The 15,449-nt window shown below is 49.1% G+C and overlaps 1 protein-coding gene across 3 annotated transcripts in view; it reads right to left on the bottom strand.

Annotated features, from left to right (window-relative positions):
• Positions 1 to 14,983, bottom strand: part of cacna2d4a (calcium channel, voltage-dependent, alpha 2/delta subunit 4a) — a 65,572-nt gene extending 50,589 nt beyond the window's left edge. For 2 of the 3 annotated variants that reach the window (XR_009942864.1, XR_009942865.1), the window contains exons 1-12: positions 14,753 to 14,982; positions 14,173 to 14,360; positions 11,680 to 11,761; positions 4,368 to 4,484; positions 4,211 to 4,270; positions 3,834 to 3,996; positions 3,595 to 3,726; positions 3,158 to 3,218; positions 2,456 to 2,606; positions 1,708 to 1,782; positions 269 to 358; positions 42 to 155 (exon numbers count right to left, since the gene is read on the bottom strand). Coding sequence is in view for 1 of the 3 variants with exons in the window: in XM_037460354.2 (XP_037316251.2) it covers positions 42 to 155; positions 269 to 358; positions 1,708 to 1,782; positions 2,456 to 2,606; positions 3,158 to 3,218; positions 3,595 to 3,726; positions 3,834 to 3,996; positions 4,211 to 4,270; positions 4,368 to 4,484; positions 11,680 to 11,761; positions 14,173 to 14,360; positions 14,753 to 14,797 (1,278 nt within the window). In the remaining 2 variants the exon portion in view is untranslated. Of the gene's footprint in view, positions 1 to 41; positions 156 to 268; positions 359 to 1,707; positions 1,783 to 2,455; positions 2,607 to 3,157; positions 3,219 to 3,594; positions 3,727 to 3,833; positions 3,997 to 4,210; positions 4,271 to 4,367; positions 4,485 to 11,679; positions 11,762 to 14,172; positions 14,361 to 14,752 lie in introns of all 3 variants that reach the window. The other variant, XM_037460354.2, reaches the window with a different exon arrangement.
• Positions 14,984 to 15,449: the final 466 nt, after the last annotated feature.

Genomic DNA, 15,449 nt, shown 5'->3' with positions numbered 1-15,449 from the left:
CTGGCAGTCGACTATTCTGTGTGCGTGTCCGTGAGTCGTACCCGTCGTTCCGGCCAGTTGAACTCTTCAAAAACACTCTGGAAGTCCTCCATGGCTCCGTCTGTTATCAGCATGATTGCCTGGTTACACAGGCTGCCCTGGCCTAGCGCTGCAGCCTAAACACACACACACACACACACACACACACACACAAACGTGTCGTTAGAGTGTTTCACTACGGAGCTGTGAAGTCTGGTTAAGATGCAGCAGTTGCTCGGACTGCACAAACCTCATTGAGGATCTTGAAAGACTCCTTCATTGCGTTTTTTACTTTGCCCTCGCCTTTGACATGAAGCCCGTCGACCAGTAGCTTGAAGTGCTGTGAGACAGACACACAACATATGGAAACAGAAGTTGTCACTTGGCGAATGAAAGAAAAAAGGGAGAGAGAGAGAGAGAGAGAGAGAGATCATATCAGAGCGAGTCAAAGAGCAAAGAGGAAGGATTATTTCACGGCTCAGTGGCACAATGACCAAATATGACAAAATCCCGCAAACACTTTGAGGCAATGAGGTTTAATCAACACTTACATACAGAACACACACACACACATATTGTTGTGAGTGGGACCCTTGTGAAGATAGACGTAGCCTTTGAGGGACTCTTAACTGAATTGTAGATCCTGTAACTGTAAATTATTGGTGTTGTTTCATATGAACAATAGCCAAATGTAATAAAGGATGTTTCTGTAACAATTTTTGCAATCTTCATTTTCACTTTCCTCCATAGAAGGTATTCCGTAATAACAATAAATTGATCAAGACGTGAGACCATGTACTTCAAGTCAATCATGACGATGGGAGAGTCTGGGAACAATCAATTCGATTTTCGGGCCCTGGAATTAAAGTATTTTTTTTTTCTTTTTATAAAAAAACAGTACTTTAAAAAATACACATTGGTCAGAGGGAAGTTTGGGCAAATTAATTCCGACTCAACGTGGGAACAAAGCACGGCAAATTGTTGTTCGGTGATGTAGAAGCTCTTATATAACAGCCACAAAACTGAGTCGTCATGTAAATGTGTTTGTGCCAACATGAGTTTATGCGTAAGTGTGCCAGCCAACATCTGTAAGCCCATTCTGTTACAGCATGCCTCCAGGCATTAAACCAATCAAATCCCCTGGTGACAGGTCACGTGACCTACTTAATATTGTCAGCGGCCTCGCGACCTCACCTGATCTGCGATGGCGGGGGAAGGGGGGGGGGGGGTGAAAGTAGGGCACACATCCAACGCACAACGCGACATTCACACGGAGGCGGACCGGGCCGGCGGAGACAACGGATGAGAAGCGAAAATAAAGCAGGGGGGGGGGGAAGCAATGGGAAATGAATAATATTAGACGCCTGCTTGGTAAATAAAAAAAGAGAGAAGGTGAGATGTTGAGGATTAAAAGAGCCACAAAAAAAAAACAAGCTTTTGTGAAGGAGACGGTGAAGAGGAGATGGAGACTGAAGACGAAGAAGGAAGTGGTAGAAATATCTGTGTTCTTAGAAACCCAGAAGAACACAAACGGCGCTCTGACAGCATAATGTATTTAGGGGATTAGTGAGATAACAGCCTAGGATGAATAGGTTAGCAGTGTTTAGGTGAATCAATTAGCTGTCTATCTTGTGTCTCCACTATGTGTGTGTGTGTGCGTGTGCGTGTGTGTGTGTGTGCGTGCGTTACCTCTCTGTTATCCAGATCAGCTTGTACCAGCGTGCCCTTGAAGCAGGGCTCCACGTAGCGGACGTAATCGCTGTACTGGAGAGGAAAAAACAAATATGTGACCCAACGTGAACGACAACATGACGGTAACAGGTTCAAGTTGTGTTGCCCTTTAATTAATCCCTAAACAAATCCCTTACTTAAATCCTTAATATCACCAAATCCTTTAACTACGTTACACTTATTTGCTCCTGTCCATATGTGAATCTGTGGAAAGAGTCTTTTTAACAATTATTAAGTTTATGTAATAATTTGGGTGCTATATTATTAATTATTTATTTTTTTCTTCAGAGAGTTGTTCTGTTGTTAACATCGGTGTTCGTCATAATGTAAGTTGTGTGTATTTATGAGCATGTCTTTTAGGTTATATATTTAATTTATGGATATTTTCACTGGTATGTCAAATTACATTCAAGTGGGATGGGAAACTTTTTTGTTTCTGTATTAAAACTCTGGCACTTGTTTCACTGCACGGTGAGTTCATTGAACCTGTCTAGCTTTAACTTCTGTGTAAAAAGAGCTTAAGGGCAGCGGATTTGAAGGGGCCGTATGATTACACACACAGTAATACCAGGATAAACCATGCTTATTAAACTGATTTGTGAGTGGTGGAGCTGCACGCAGCCAAAATCCTGAAAAACCAAAAAAAAACCTAAAAAAAAAGCTAAATTCTGCCGCGGGTCGAGTGTTCGACGACGTGTGCACTCACCGCTACGATGTTAACAAAGTCATTTTCCCCCAGCGTGTCCAGGATCGTATTGATCGTGTGTTTGGCTATGGTCAATCTGAGCCCCTTCATGCTGCCACTGACGTCCACCACGATGACCACGTCCTTAGGGGAGGTGGCGGCCTGGATGTACCTAGAAAGAGAGACAGAGGGGCAGGCTTCTTCATCTTCATCTTCATCGCAACACGAACCAAAACGTTCGCTCGGGGGAGTGAAACCGGTAATCTACGGACAGACAGGACAGAAACAGTATAAGCCTGATCCTTTGATGTTCCTTCTGGCTTCCTGGAACTTGATGTACGATGACCAAACAGTAATCTTTTCCCCAGTCAAACCCTTCCACTCTTCTTGACACATCCGAAGCGATTGGACTTGCAGGGAAAGCACAGGTGTAAATAGGCACTTGATTCGGAAAGGAGACGTTAGTGGAATTAGTGACGCCCGAGTTTAAAGACTGATTTGTCACGAGCAAAAGGACTTACGCCAGCACAACATCCCCTCACGGATTTTGACTTTTTTTTTTTCTCTCAAAGCTGCGATGAGTTGTTCAAGTCACTGATTCACGAGGCTGAACGACTGCTGTAGAAAGAAAGGCTTCTTTCTCACTAACTGCCTCTGACTGATTTGTTGTCCCCGATCGCCAGACGCTTCTTGGAGTGTCAGGATGGAGGACTGTGTCCTTACCAGTTTCTATTCCTGCAGTCGAAGGTGACCACGCCATTTTCATCTGGAATCCACTGGATCCCTGCAGACAGAGACAAGTTTGGAGGCTTGACAAAGGGCAAGCTGACCTGGTCGTGTTGACAGGTGCTTGGATGGATCGTGACAGTCAAATGATGAGGGATGATATCGCACACACACACACACACACACACACAGGAGAGAGTAAACCAGCAGCCATATTGTGGCTGAGAGTGAGTCATCACGTTTGGCGGACGGCTTCCCGTGCGAGTACATTGTTTGGCTTCCGCTCGCCCGCAGCTCTGTTTCGTGTCGCGCCGTGACACCGTGACGACACACCAGAGAAAATGTGCAACCCAAAGGCATTTTGGGATAAACGCACGGGGGGGGGGGGGGGGGGGGGGGAGGAGGAGGTCCTGGACGTAGGGGAGTGCGCGTACCTGGGTACAACCGGAAGAAGCCTGCAGCACTGCCAAAGTACTGCCAAGTCAGGGTGGGATCTTTCTGGAAGTTATCGATGAACACGTCGTTCAGAGCCTCGGACATGTAGACGCCATTCAGAATATCTGGATCTATGGAGGGAGGGAGAAATAAAGACGTTGATATTCTCCTGGCAATCAGATGTACATCCCAATATGTGTGTGTGTGTATGTGTGTGTGTGTGTTTAAACGTCTCTACCTCTGTTGTAAACGTTAGTTGGGACTTGTATGTTACTCAGTTGTGTGTTGACCGGCAGTTTATTGAAGTGTTCATTCTTCTCCAGAGCAAAGTCCCCCCCCAGTGCCAACGGGTTCCCATTGCCATCCACAGTGTTGATCAGCATGGAGTTAAAGTATTCGAACTAGACAGAAGAGTAAAGGAGAAGGCGCCAAAAGATTATTATATTATGAACTATCAAAGATGTGCAAAGAATTATATTCATACGGGAGGTCTGTAAAAACCTCGGTTAGCATAACTGTTTCAATTAAAGGGTTTTGTGTGTTTATGTTCAACACAAATAAATAGATAGAACCCCTTTAATAGAGTGATGGAAGTGGTGCAGGACTGTCACGTACCCTTAGCGTTTCGTTGTACTCGTGGTAAAGGTCAGCGTCCTCTGCTGCTTCCGCCAACCTCTGTGAACCAAAGGGAGGCTCATTTACCACCCAAAACTACAGCTTTATTTAAACAGATCAACATGTCTTTGCTTCAACACAACGCTTTACTATGTACCTTCACAGATTCCATCTTCCTCCCGAGCATCTCCTCCATCTCCTCGGCAAACTTTTTTGCAAGCTCCTCTCCTCCCACCTCCTCTATCTTCACCGCCGCCTCGATATCCTTGTATTTCTTCAAAAGAAAGAGAGACACAGTTGGCTCTTTAACAGCTGGTGCGGAGAACGTGCAGAGAACCCTTGACAACGTGAGAAAAGGGTCATGCGCTAAAATAAAAGAGATGAATATATTGCTCCCGTTTGACATGTATTTTTTTTCACATCGCATGCGCCATCTTGGTCTGAGTCACAATGGAGAAAAAAAAACAGAGACAAACAAATAATCATTGAAGTGATCTTGGTATTATATAACTATACACACACAGACGCACACACAGACGCACACACAGCACGCACAAGGGTCGAGCCGTGACGTCATACCCAGACCCCCGTATCTAATCTGCAGTGTGACAGAGGGACGCCACAAGAAAACCATCCCCTGCACATGGCGCCTCCTGACCGGCATCTGTGCATGTTGTAAAGCATCGTTCTGGTGGGTTTGTTCACTGGGCTATTGACTTAAAGCAGTTACATAATTGTAATCTAATGGATTCCTGTGGACTGGAAGGTTCATTTCCAGACGCGATGGCAGACGACGTATTTAAAGTGAATTCTGGACATATATTTGGACATCGGCCTTTACCCTTCGTTAACAATGTGATGTGGGTGACATTTGTAGAGGAGATAGACCAGTGGATGGGGAAATCCCCAGGTGCCAGAGTCCAAGAAAGGTGAATAGCTTCTGATAACTTAGAATAGGGAGTAAACTATACGTCGTATTTGTCATTCAAAGTAAGCTTGAAAATAGTTTTACTATTACAGATGATGCTTCTCAGTTTCAGAGGAGAAGCTCCAAAAGTTTCTGTATTATCTTCAAATATAAACTCAAGCAACTCAATATCCTGTTCGGTTTACTGAGGCAAGAAGACAGTCACTAAATGTTCCACAGATAACGAGAAAGCCATCGATTAGACCGAGGTGGGAGATTAATGGCTTCTTGTTGCCGAGCTCAAACTAATGTACTCGGCGGTTTTTACACATCACTGACCAGATAAAAGGATAAAGTGTGCAACCAGGAGACAGGAGGCACCTTCATTACATGCACACACTTCTAACGAGTAGCTACCAGAATGACTCCTACTCCTCCTGCACAACCATCACTTTGCTTATTGGTTGTCACTCTGGAAAATGGTTTCCATCAACTAAACATTGTTTTAAAAAAAAAAAAAAAAAAAAAAGGTCTCTAACATTCCTCCTTCATTGGAAGAAATCCGTGGTTGGGGATTAGCACAGCTATATTGGGGGATGATTAGGTGCTGTGGAACAGAAACATGCGTGCATAGACAGAAATAAAGATACATGTATGCTGTGGAGAGAAATGGGTCCGTATAGAAGCACGTCTCACAGTGTGTGTGTGTGTGTGTGTGTGTGTGTGTGTCTGGGGCAGATGGCGAGCGCGCCTGCTAGGTACTCTACAGGGTGGCATGCTGAGGAAGAGCGTACATCCTAATTACCAAAAGACACACACACACACACACACAAGCATAACCCCCCCCACCCCCCGTCAGTCTCTAAGGTAAGTCACACAACTGGGAACAAAGGGTCAAATTCGACTTGTTTGACGTTTAATGCCGTGAAAGCGCATTTGTGGCGTTTAAATTCAACGTGGTGTGAGCTTTGTTTATGTGCTTTTGAATTAAGTGTGTCATGACATTGGTCTCTGGGCCATGTGCAGATGTTGTACAGCAAATCTATGCCAGTCAGTCGCGCTCCCATTGGACGACTGTCATGTGGCCCCTGTCGGACTCCTCCCCCGCCAGCTCTGCTCCACTCTTCCCACCAGCTGCAGTCAATCACCCTCGTCACCTCACCTCCTCTTAAGGAGCTGCAAAACCCCGTGCCGTCGTCAGTTCGTTGCCATTCAACGTCGACTCGCCAGGCCCCAGCCAAGCTTTGTCTTGTCCTGCCTTGCCTTTTCTATTTAAACTAACCCTTGTTCTCGTGCCTCAGGAAACTGCTTCAGGAGCACGCCAGGGGGGACCTCCAGCCAAGCGGTATCACCCATCCTCAAGCCCGGACCTCGTCCAAGCCAAGTCCCTGTCTGCCGCACCGACACAATAAACCTGTACACTCTACCACGACTTACCTGTCTTTTCTCTGGGTTCCAGCACCTGGGTTCGCCCCGTCAGGGTACCATGACAGAACGAACTGACCAAACTCCGGACCCAGCTGACCCAGAAGGACTCCGTCTTGCCGTCAACCTACAAGGCGTCGCCCTGGGCCGCCAAGCCGACGCTCTGTCCCAGATTGCATCCGCCCAACAAGAGCTCTTCCGACGCCTAGATGGGTTGACACAAACATTAATGGATCTAACTGGTCAAATGTCCACTTCCCCCACTGCAGCTTCACTTCCGGTTCCCAGCAACGCTTCCGCCCCTCCTTCCGCCATGAACCCGGAGAACGTCCGCCTACTGCCCGAACCGTTCTATGGGGACGTCGAAGCCTGCGGCGGTTTCCTCCTTCAGTGCCGTTTGCTGTTTCAACAAGCCCCGAGGTATTATCAGTCGGATCACAGCAAAATTACGCTCATCATCAATTCACTGCGTAACAAGGCTCTACAATGGGCTCAAGCGTTTCTGGCTGTCAACCCCGTCTCTCACCTATCCTTTGACCACTTCATCGGGGAGTTCCAGTTGGTGTTTGACCGCCCTCAAAGACAAGAAGAAGCCGGCCGTAAGTTATTAGCCCTGCGACAACGCAACCGTCCCGTTAATGATCATGTGATCGATTTTAGGATCCTGGCGGTGGAGGCAGGATGGTCGGACCCAGCATTAAAAGGGGTCTTTTACCAGTCATTGAATGACCCCATTAAGGACCATTTATGTACACAACCAGAAACCCACTCTTTTGAGGAGCTCGTCAGCGCTGCTCTCCGCTCGGACACCCGACTACGTGAACGTCGGCATGAGAACCCTTTTCCGTCCCGCAAGAGCCCAGTAAAGACCACTCAAGGTACGACACACCACTCTCCACTCATTTCCTCGTCTGAACGGCCCCTTACGTCGCAAGAAGAACCCATGCAGATCGGCCACTCGAAACTATCCGCCGAAGAACGCCAACGCCGACGCGATGAGGGGGCATGCTTCTACTGCGGCCAGCAGGGCCACCAAGTAAATCAGTGTACGGCCCGTTTAAACTCCAGAACCCCCCGCTAGACGACAGGCCGCGGGTGGGTGACTCGACACCCTCTTCTAAAGCTTTTCTTGTCGTTCCTGTCAAACTATGTCATCAGTCTAAGATCTCTGAACACCAAGCGCTCATTGACTCCGGGGCTGAACAAAGCCTTATCGACCACAGTGTGGTTTCTCGTCTCTCGCTACCCACAGAAAAACTAGAAGCTCCTGTTAAAGCTGCTGGTTTAGGAGGACAACCTCTCTCGTTAATAACTCACCGCACCAAGCCTGTATTGCTAGTCACCTCCGGTAATCATCGGGAATTCATACGATTTTTCATCACTCACACCCCCCAGAACCCGGTCGTGTTAGGTTTTTCTTGGCTCCAGCGCCATAACCCCCAGTGTGACTGGGTTCACCGTCACATCACCAATTGGAGTGTGTTTTGCCTAGCCAACTGTCTGCAGTCCGCTGTGCCTCCCGTTAAGGGCTCCTCCAGCCCTAGTCTTGAAGAGGTCGACCTATCTAACGTGCCCGACTGCTATCATGACTTAAGAACCGTTTTCAGTAAGGCCAAAGCTAGCTCTCTCCCGCCACACAGACCCTATGATTGCTCTATTCGTCTGCTCGATGGTGCCACGCTTCCTAAAGGAAGGTTATTTAATCTTTCAGGTCCCGAGAAAGCAGCTATGGAGAAGTACATCCAAGAGGCACTTTCTTCGGGACACATTCGTCCCTCGTCCTCTCCTGTTGGTGCTGGGTTTTTCTTTGTCGAAAAGAAGGACAAGACGCTTAGGCCGTGCATTGACTACCGCGAACTAAACCAAATCACGATCAAAGACAAGTATTCTCTCCCTCTTATAAGTTCCGTCTTTGACTCTATTCAGGAGGCTCGTATTTTCTCCAAATTAGATCTTCGCAATGCTTATCATCTTGTCCGGGTCAAAGAGGGGGATGAATGGAAGACGGCCTTTAATACACCCTTGGGGCATTACGAGTATTCGGTCATGCCTTTTGGCCTGACCAACGCGCCTGCCGTCTTCCAGCGTTTAGTTAATGACGTTCTTAGGGACTTTATGAATCGATTTGTGTTCGTCTATCTTGACGATATACTTATTTATTCTAAAGACCCCACTCAACATCAGGAACAGGTCCGTCGTGTACTTCTAAGACTCTCCGAAAACCAGCTCTTCGTTAAAGCCGAGAAATGCCAGTTTCACACCACCGTTATCCCCTTCCTGGGGTACATTTTTGAGGCCGGCAGTATCCGACCTGATCCCGCCAAGCTCGAAGCCGTCGCTCAGTGGGAAACCCCCACTTCACGTAAAAAACTTCAGCAATTCCTCGGCTTCGCTAATTTCTACAGACGATTCATCAGAAACTATAGCTCTATCGCCGCCCCCCTCACTCAACTAACATCCACCCTCAGAACCTTCCAGTGGAACCCGGCTGCTCAAGATGCCTTTGACACCCTCAAAAGACTTTTCGTCTCTGCCCCCATCCTTATCCAACCGGATCCCGCCAGACAGTTCGTTGTCGAGGTAGACGCTTCGGACTCTGGCGTTGGGGCAGTGCTCTCGCAACGAGAAGAGAAGTCCGGCAAACTAAAACCTTGTGCCTACTTTTCCAGGAAACTCACTCCTGCAGAACGCAACTATGATGTTGGCAACCGTGAACTCCTCGCTATCAAGTTGGCGGTAGAAGAGTGGCGACATTGGCTGGAGGGAGCGGTCCAACCATTCATCGTTTGGACCGACCATAAAAACCTCTCGTACCTACGCTCTGCTAAAAGGTTAAACTCACGTCAAGCCCGTTGGTGTCTGTTCTTTGACCGTTTCAACTTTTCAATAACCTACAGACCAGGCAGCCGTAACGTCAAGCCAGATGCCCTCTCCCGTAAATATTGCTCCTCGGATGACCAGGACAGCGCCAAAACTACCATCATCCCGCAATCCTGCATCGTTGGAAACCTCACCTGGGACATCGAAACAAAAGTCCTTCAAGCCCAAGGTGAGGAACCGGACCACCCCAATCCTCCTAACGGCACACTCTATGTTCCATCCTCTCTCAGATCTGACGCCATAACCTGGGCCCACTCCTCCCGTATCGCATGTCACGGAGGTGTCACCAGAACCCTCAACGTCCTCCGCAGACGTTTCTTCTGGCCGTCGATGAGTAAAGACGTCAAGGAGTATGTTGCCGCCTGTCCAACTTGTGCACGCTCCAAGACCTCCAACGCTCCACCATCCGGACTACTTCATCCTCTGTCTACCCCCAGCCGGCCATGGTCACACATTGCGGTGGATTTTGTTACTGGTCTCCCCACCTCTCAAGGCAACTCTGTGGTATTTACAGTCATTGACCGGTTCTCCAAGTTTGCCCATTTTATCCCGCTTCCACAGTTACCCACAGCCACCGAGACTGCAGATATCCTGGTCCAACAGGTTTTCCGACACCATGGCATCCCCTCTGATATCGTCTCGGACCGAGGGCCTCAATTCATTTCCCAAGTTTGGAGAGCATTCTGCTCAGCGCTGGGCGCCACTGTAAGCCTCACGTCCGGATACCACCCTCAATCCAACGGGCAGGCTGAGAGGGCTAATCAGGAGCTGGAGACCACCCTTCGCTGCCTGGCCTCTCAGGACACTACGGACTGGGCGAAATATCTGGTATGGGCCGAATATGCTCATAATTGTCACCCTTCCTCTGCCACAGGACTGTCCCCGTTCGAGGCCGCCCTCGGGTACCCACCACCGCTGTTTCCATCCCAGGAACTGGACTTGGCAGTGCCCTCGGTTCAGGAACATCTTCGTCGGTGCCAAGACATCTGGCACCAAACCAGGGCTGCTCTCCTCCGCACCAAGGAGAGCAACTGCCGTTCCGCCAACCGCCACAGGGTGGTGGGACCCACCTACCAGCCAGGTCAGAGGGTTTGGTTGTCCTCACGGAACATTCCCATCCAAGCCACGTCACGGAAACTCGCTCCCCGCTACATCGGTCCGTACAAGATTGAGAAGGTCATCAATCCCTCCTGTGTCCGCCTCCAGTTGCCCGCTGCCCTCAAGGTCCACCCGTCATTCCATATCTCCCAGATCAAACCTGTTCGAGACAGCGCTCTTTTCCCGCCTTCCGCACCCCCACCACCCGCCCGGCTCATTGACGGTGCGCCGGCCTACACGGTCAATCGCATCCTGGACGTCCGACGACGGGGTCGTGGCCACCAATTCCTGGTGGATTGGGAGGGGTACGGTCCAGAGGAACGTGCCTGGATCTCTCGCTCCCTCATCCTGGACCGTACCCTCATCGAGGACTTCTACCGTGCCAACCCGGATCGGCGTCCAGGACCGCCTGGAGGCGGTCGTTGAGGGGGGGGTACTGTCATGTGGCCCCTGTCGGACTCCTCCCCCGCCAGCTCTGCTCCACTCTTCCCACCAGCTGCAGTCAATCACCCTCGTCACCTCACCTCCTCTTAAGGAGCTGCAAAACCCCGTGCCGTCGTCAGTTCGTTGCCATTCAACGTCGACTCGCCAGGCCCCAGCCAAGCTTTGTCTTGTCCTGCCTTGCCTTTTCTATTTAAACTAACCCTTGTTCTCGTGCCTCAGGAAACTGCTTCAGGAGCACGCCAGGGGGGACCTCCAGCCAAGCGGTATCACCCATCCTCAAGCCCGGACCTCGTCCAAGCCAAGTCCCTGTCTGCCGCACCGACACAATAAACCTGTACACTCTACCACGACTTAACTGTCTTTTCTCTGGGTTCCAGCACCTGGGTTCGCCCCGTCAGGGTACCATGACAACGACGGAGCGAAGGGGAGGGGAGGCCCTCCTCCGTCTGATCTGATGATGTCATCTGCTCCACATCCAACTGTCTATTTACCAGTAAGTACATGTCTTGTCTTTGTATTTCTCTCAATACATTTCTCTGGTGTGGCTGTGTACTATATGTTAGGGATAATCTATAAAAGGGATTTAATCCACCACCACCCCCCGAAATGGGAATTTGCTGCTGCACAATGCACCATGGCTCATCTCAAAATCCATCAAATCGAGACGCGCCATTGTGTGTCTGTGTTTCCGTGTGTGCGTGATGTCATGGCTTACCTTCTGCAGCAGTTTAGCTCCAGAGTATCTGCTGGACAGGGCAGATATCTCTTTGCCAAAGGACACGGCCCACTTCTGCACCCTGCGGCACGGGGAGAACACATGACCAGGGACAGATAATCAAGGCCTTTAGCAATGTCTGTGAAACCAATGCAAAGCAGTTCACTTGTATAGTACATTAATAAAAGCCGCCTGTACGCAGGAGTTTTTCCACATCAGTGCAGCACAAAAGATAATCTAGAAAGCATTACAAAATGATCTGTTGACCCTTCCTTAAAATATCCTCATTTCCAATTTATCAAACCTTTTAAAAACAGCGGCTTAATAGGAAGAGATCTCAAGATGAAAGAGATGAAGCCCGTTTCTAAATGACCCCCGTTCCAAATCATTTCACTGGTGTATGGCCTGAGAAATGAGGGCTAATAAAAGACGCATCGTAGTGATCGGGACACACAACGTTACCGTGTTGCCGTGCACTCACCAACAACGGATCAAAACAGATTAGCGTTGGTGACAGTAGAAGCTCACGGTGTGCTAGGTCGAGAGGTCACTCCGCGCTCGATAACATGCAGTAATTCAAACAAATCCGTCATGTGGACGCAGCCAAGGAGAGCTAATAGAGGTGAGCGAGTAGACAGGATGTGACAGATGGCTCAAGCTACGGGGGGGGGGGTCGGGCAGCCAGCTCGCTGCTGGTTAGCAGGCAGGGTTGTAACACAGTTACAACCTAGCAGTCTCTGCTGTACCTAAAATACTGTTTCCACTTGTTGAAAATGTGACTGCGGGTTCGTTCGGGCCGATGAAAGAAGCTTCACGAAGGACCAAACTCAACACAGGAAGTAACTTCCCCCCCCCCCCCCCCCCCCCCGTGGTCGCGGTATAGTCCGCATGAAAAAAAAGGTGTGCTTGTCTTCGAAGATTATTGCACACGTGTTGCTTAAGGATTTGACCTTCTCCCCCTAAAAATGTCCCGGTCACATGCGGCTCGCCTCCATGAACCAGAAGGAACCTTCCACCGCGCGGAGGTGAAGCACGTCGGGCCTCTGGCTGAACCCTGCTGACCCCTGCTGAACCCGCGGCTCTGAGCTCCCTCGTCCTGGTGCTGCCTGAGCTGGGTAAGGTCAAAACTAACACGGTATACTGTACTATCCACCGTACACACGCTCACACACTCACACTGTTAATAGGCTATCGTGGACTGACAGCACGGTATCGATCCGTTGGGGTTTTTAGTCAGCAGGAGGTTTGAAAGCTTTTCAGGGAAAAGAGCTTCGTCTGGTATTTGGACAACAAACACACGCAGCGTTTCATTCCCAGAAGAAGGAAAATGAGGGGGAGAAACGAACCATTTGTCTCACAAAGTGAATATTGAAGAGACGATATAACACAATAGGCATCATGAGTCATTGCAAATATACTTATTTAATAGCTATTTTTGTGTTTAGGGGGATAAAATATCTTGAATTGCTCAGTTTGTCTGACACCAATTGAACCTTTCAGAGACGCGGTTTTAAAGAATTCATAACACCATTGGAACAAGGACATTACAGATAATGTGGAAGGAAGTTGCAAATGAATCTAAATCAAAAGAAGAGTAAAAATGACTTTGATTTTTGTCAACGTCACTGTTTTATGTATCACGGAGGGGAAGAAAAAAAACATATTTAACTTTGACTGCACGGATCAATAGAGACGGTGGACGGGGTTCACAGCCTATGTGAGGGGGTCCCTAAAGTTAAGGCGGGTAATGGACACTATTTTAGAATTCTTAGATAATTGTTTAAATACCCTTTACACCCAATCTTCAAGCAACACATCATATGCTCTGACAAAAAAAGGCTAAAGGTTGGATCACTTATTCACTGTAACGTTTTCTTCCCAGAGTTACCTCCCCAAGCTTTAAGCACACCGGTAAGCTTGATGTTAAAGTTGGCCCACGATCACTAGGACAATTTTATAATGATGATATCTTAATATTGCAGACCTACTTAGTACACAATTAGTTCCGAATGATAAAATCGCCGCAGGTAAGCAAAGCATAAATAGATAACATAACAACAATAGGTATCTCATCTTCCTCATGGTTCTATTTGATCATTCTTCACAGCGGGCGAGAGGCTGTCGAACTATTTGCTGCACCTCCATCTCACCGGTGCCCATGTGGCCCGTATGTGTCTGTGTGGAGCTGTCAGCCAAAATAGAAAAAGCATCATTCGCTCATCCACCACACCTGCGGCTTGAACAAAAAAAAAAAAAAAAAAGAAATAAAGGACGACGCGCTCATTCGTATTTGCCGCCAAAAGGGATGGAATCATAGTGGCAAACAAATAAGTGAAAGTCCTTGGAGTACATGTAATACATACCTACGAGATAAATATAATGGAATACTGGAGTGTCTCTCACAAAACCTGTATATACTGTACAGTATATAGCTGTCACATTAAAATCCGACAGAAGTGGGTGAGAAACTCGGGTTTTTCCAGTGCGACTCACGTTTCTGGCGAGAGCTTCATCTGGCCCTCGACCGTCAGGCACAGCGGGCTGGAGAGGATAATCCACATCAGCAGCATCAGCATCGGCCTCGGCCTCCCCCCGCGCGGCCCACCTCCGTCCGATCCTCGGATCCGGCTCTCCATCCCCGCAGCTGCCACCATCCGCATCGGCCCGCCGATTGTTGCACGCTGGCTCCGGGAGAAACATTATTGAATTAGGACAGAGCAAAGTCAGATTAGAAGTGCTCGGGTCACAGTGCACTCATAAAAAACGAGGGAGGCCGTCTGCTTGGTTGGGGAAGTGCTTTTTGGTGCAGAACACTGAAGCTGCAGCCCGTTAAACCAAAATAATCTCCACATCTGAGCAGACCCGGGTCTGTGGGTTCGTCGGACCGAGAGCCACCGAGATGTGACACACCGTTACGTGAAATATCGACTGTAGATTGTCCACTTGAGTAATCACCTGGAGGACATTGCCTGATTCAGAAAGGACAGGGGGATAACCAAATCACTTCTTTGTCAACTTGCCTGAAAAAGAGCTCACAGTTACCGACCCTGCAGAGACTTGAGAAGAGGCAAACCTGGCAAGCGAGCGGCCCAAGTGACACAAGGCTCCTCGGTGACATGCGGAGAATCCGTGACAGGTCCGAGGCCCGCTCAGGAAAAGCACAGAGGACCCACGAAGCTCAGGTGAGACATCCGACGCCGGCCAACGCGTGTCATCCTCAAAGCATTCTCAGAATTAAGGCTCGACTTGGCTTCACGAAAGATATTACCGGGGAGCCAGAAGTCCGCGAGCCGGGGGCCGGGGGGGGGGGGGGGGGGGAAGGTTTGAAAGCTACTTTTGCCCTGAAAGGATCCCCGTGCGCCGTCCAGAGACACCCGACGCCAAGTCAAAAAGAACAAAAGCTGGAGCCCGCAAAGCGGGTTGCAGCGAGATTAAAATACGTCCCCCCCCAAATCAATGCAGATGGAACTTCTCGGATTGGATTACACACTATGCCATGTGGTCGGAGGCTTTAAAAACCGCTCCCTTTTGGGACGCAAAGTCCAAACGTGACCGAGAACTAATGCGGCGCGTTGTGGTCGGGCGACTCGATGTCAGCTCAGCTGGTCAGCGCGGCACGCCGTGGAGTCTGGGAAGCCGGCGTCTCCCGTGTCAAAGGTCACATCCGAGCCCCGGGAGTCGCAGGGGAGCCCCGCCATGTTCCCACAACTCTCTCTCTCCGCACCTTTTAATCCGATTACTGCTGCACCCAACTCCACCCTCTCTCCTCC

The sequence above is a fragment of the Pungitius pungitius genome, chromosome 2, assembly GCF_949316345.1.
Source record: "Pungitius pungitius chromosome 2, fPunPun2.1, whole genome shotgun sequence".
In the NCBI taxonomy this organism is placed as follows: Eukaryota; Metazoa; Chordata; class Actinopteri; order Perciformes; family Gasterosteidae; genus Pungitius; species Pungitius pungitius.
The sequence above is the reverse complement of the archived record's forward strand: the minus strand, read 5'-3'. Positions and strand labels throughout refer to the sequence as shown.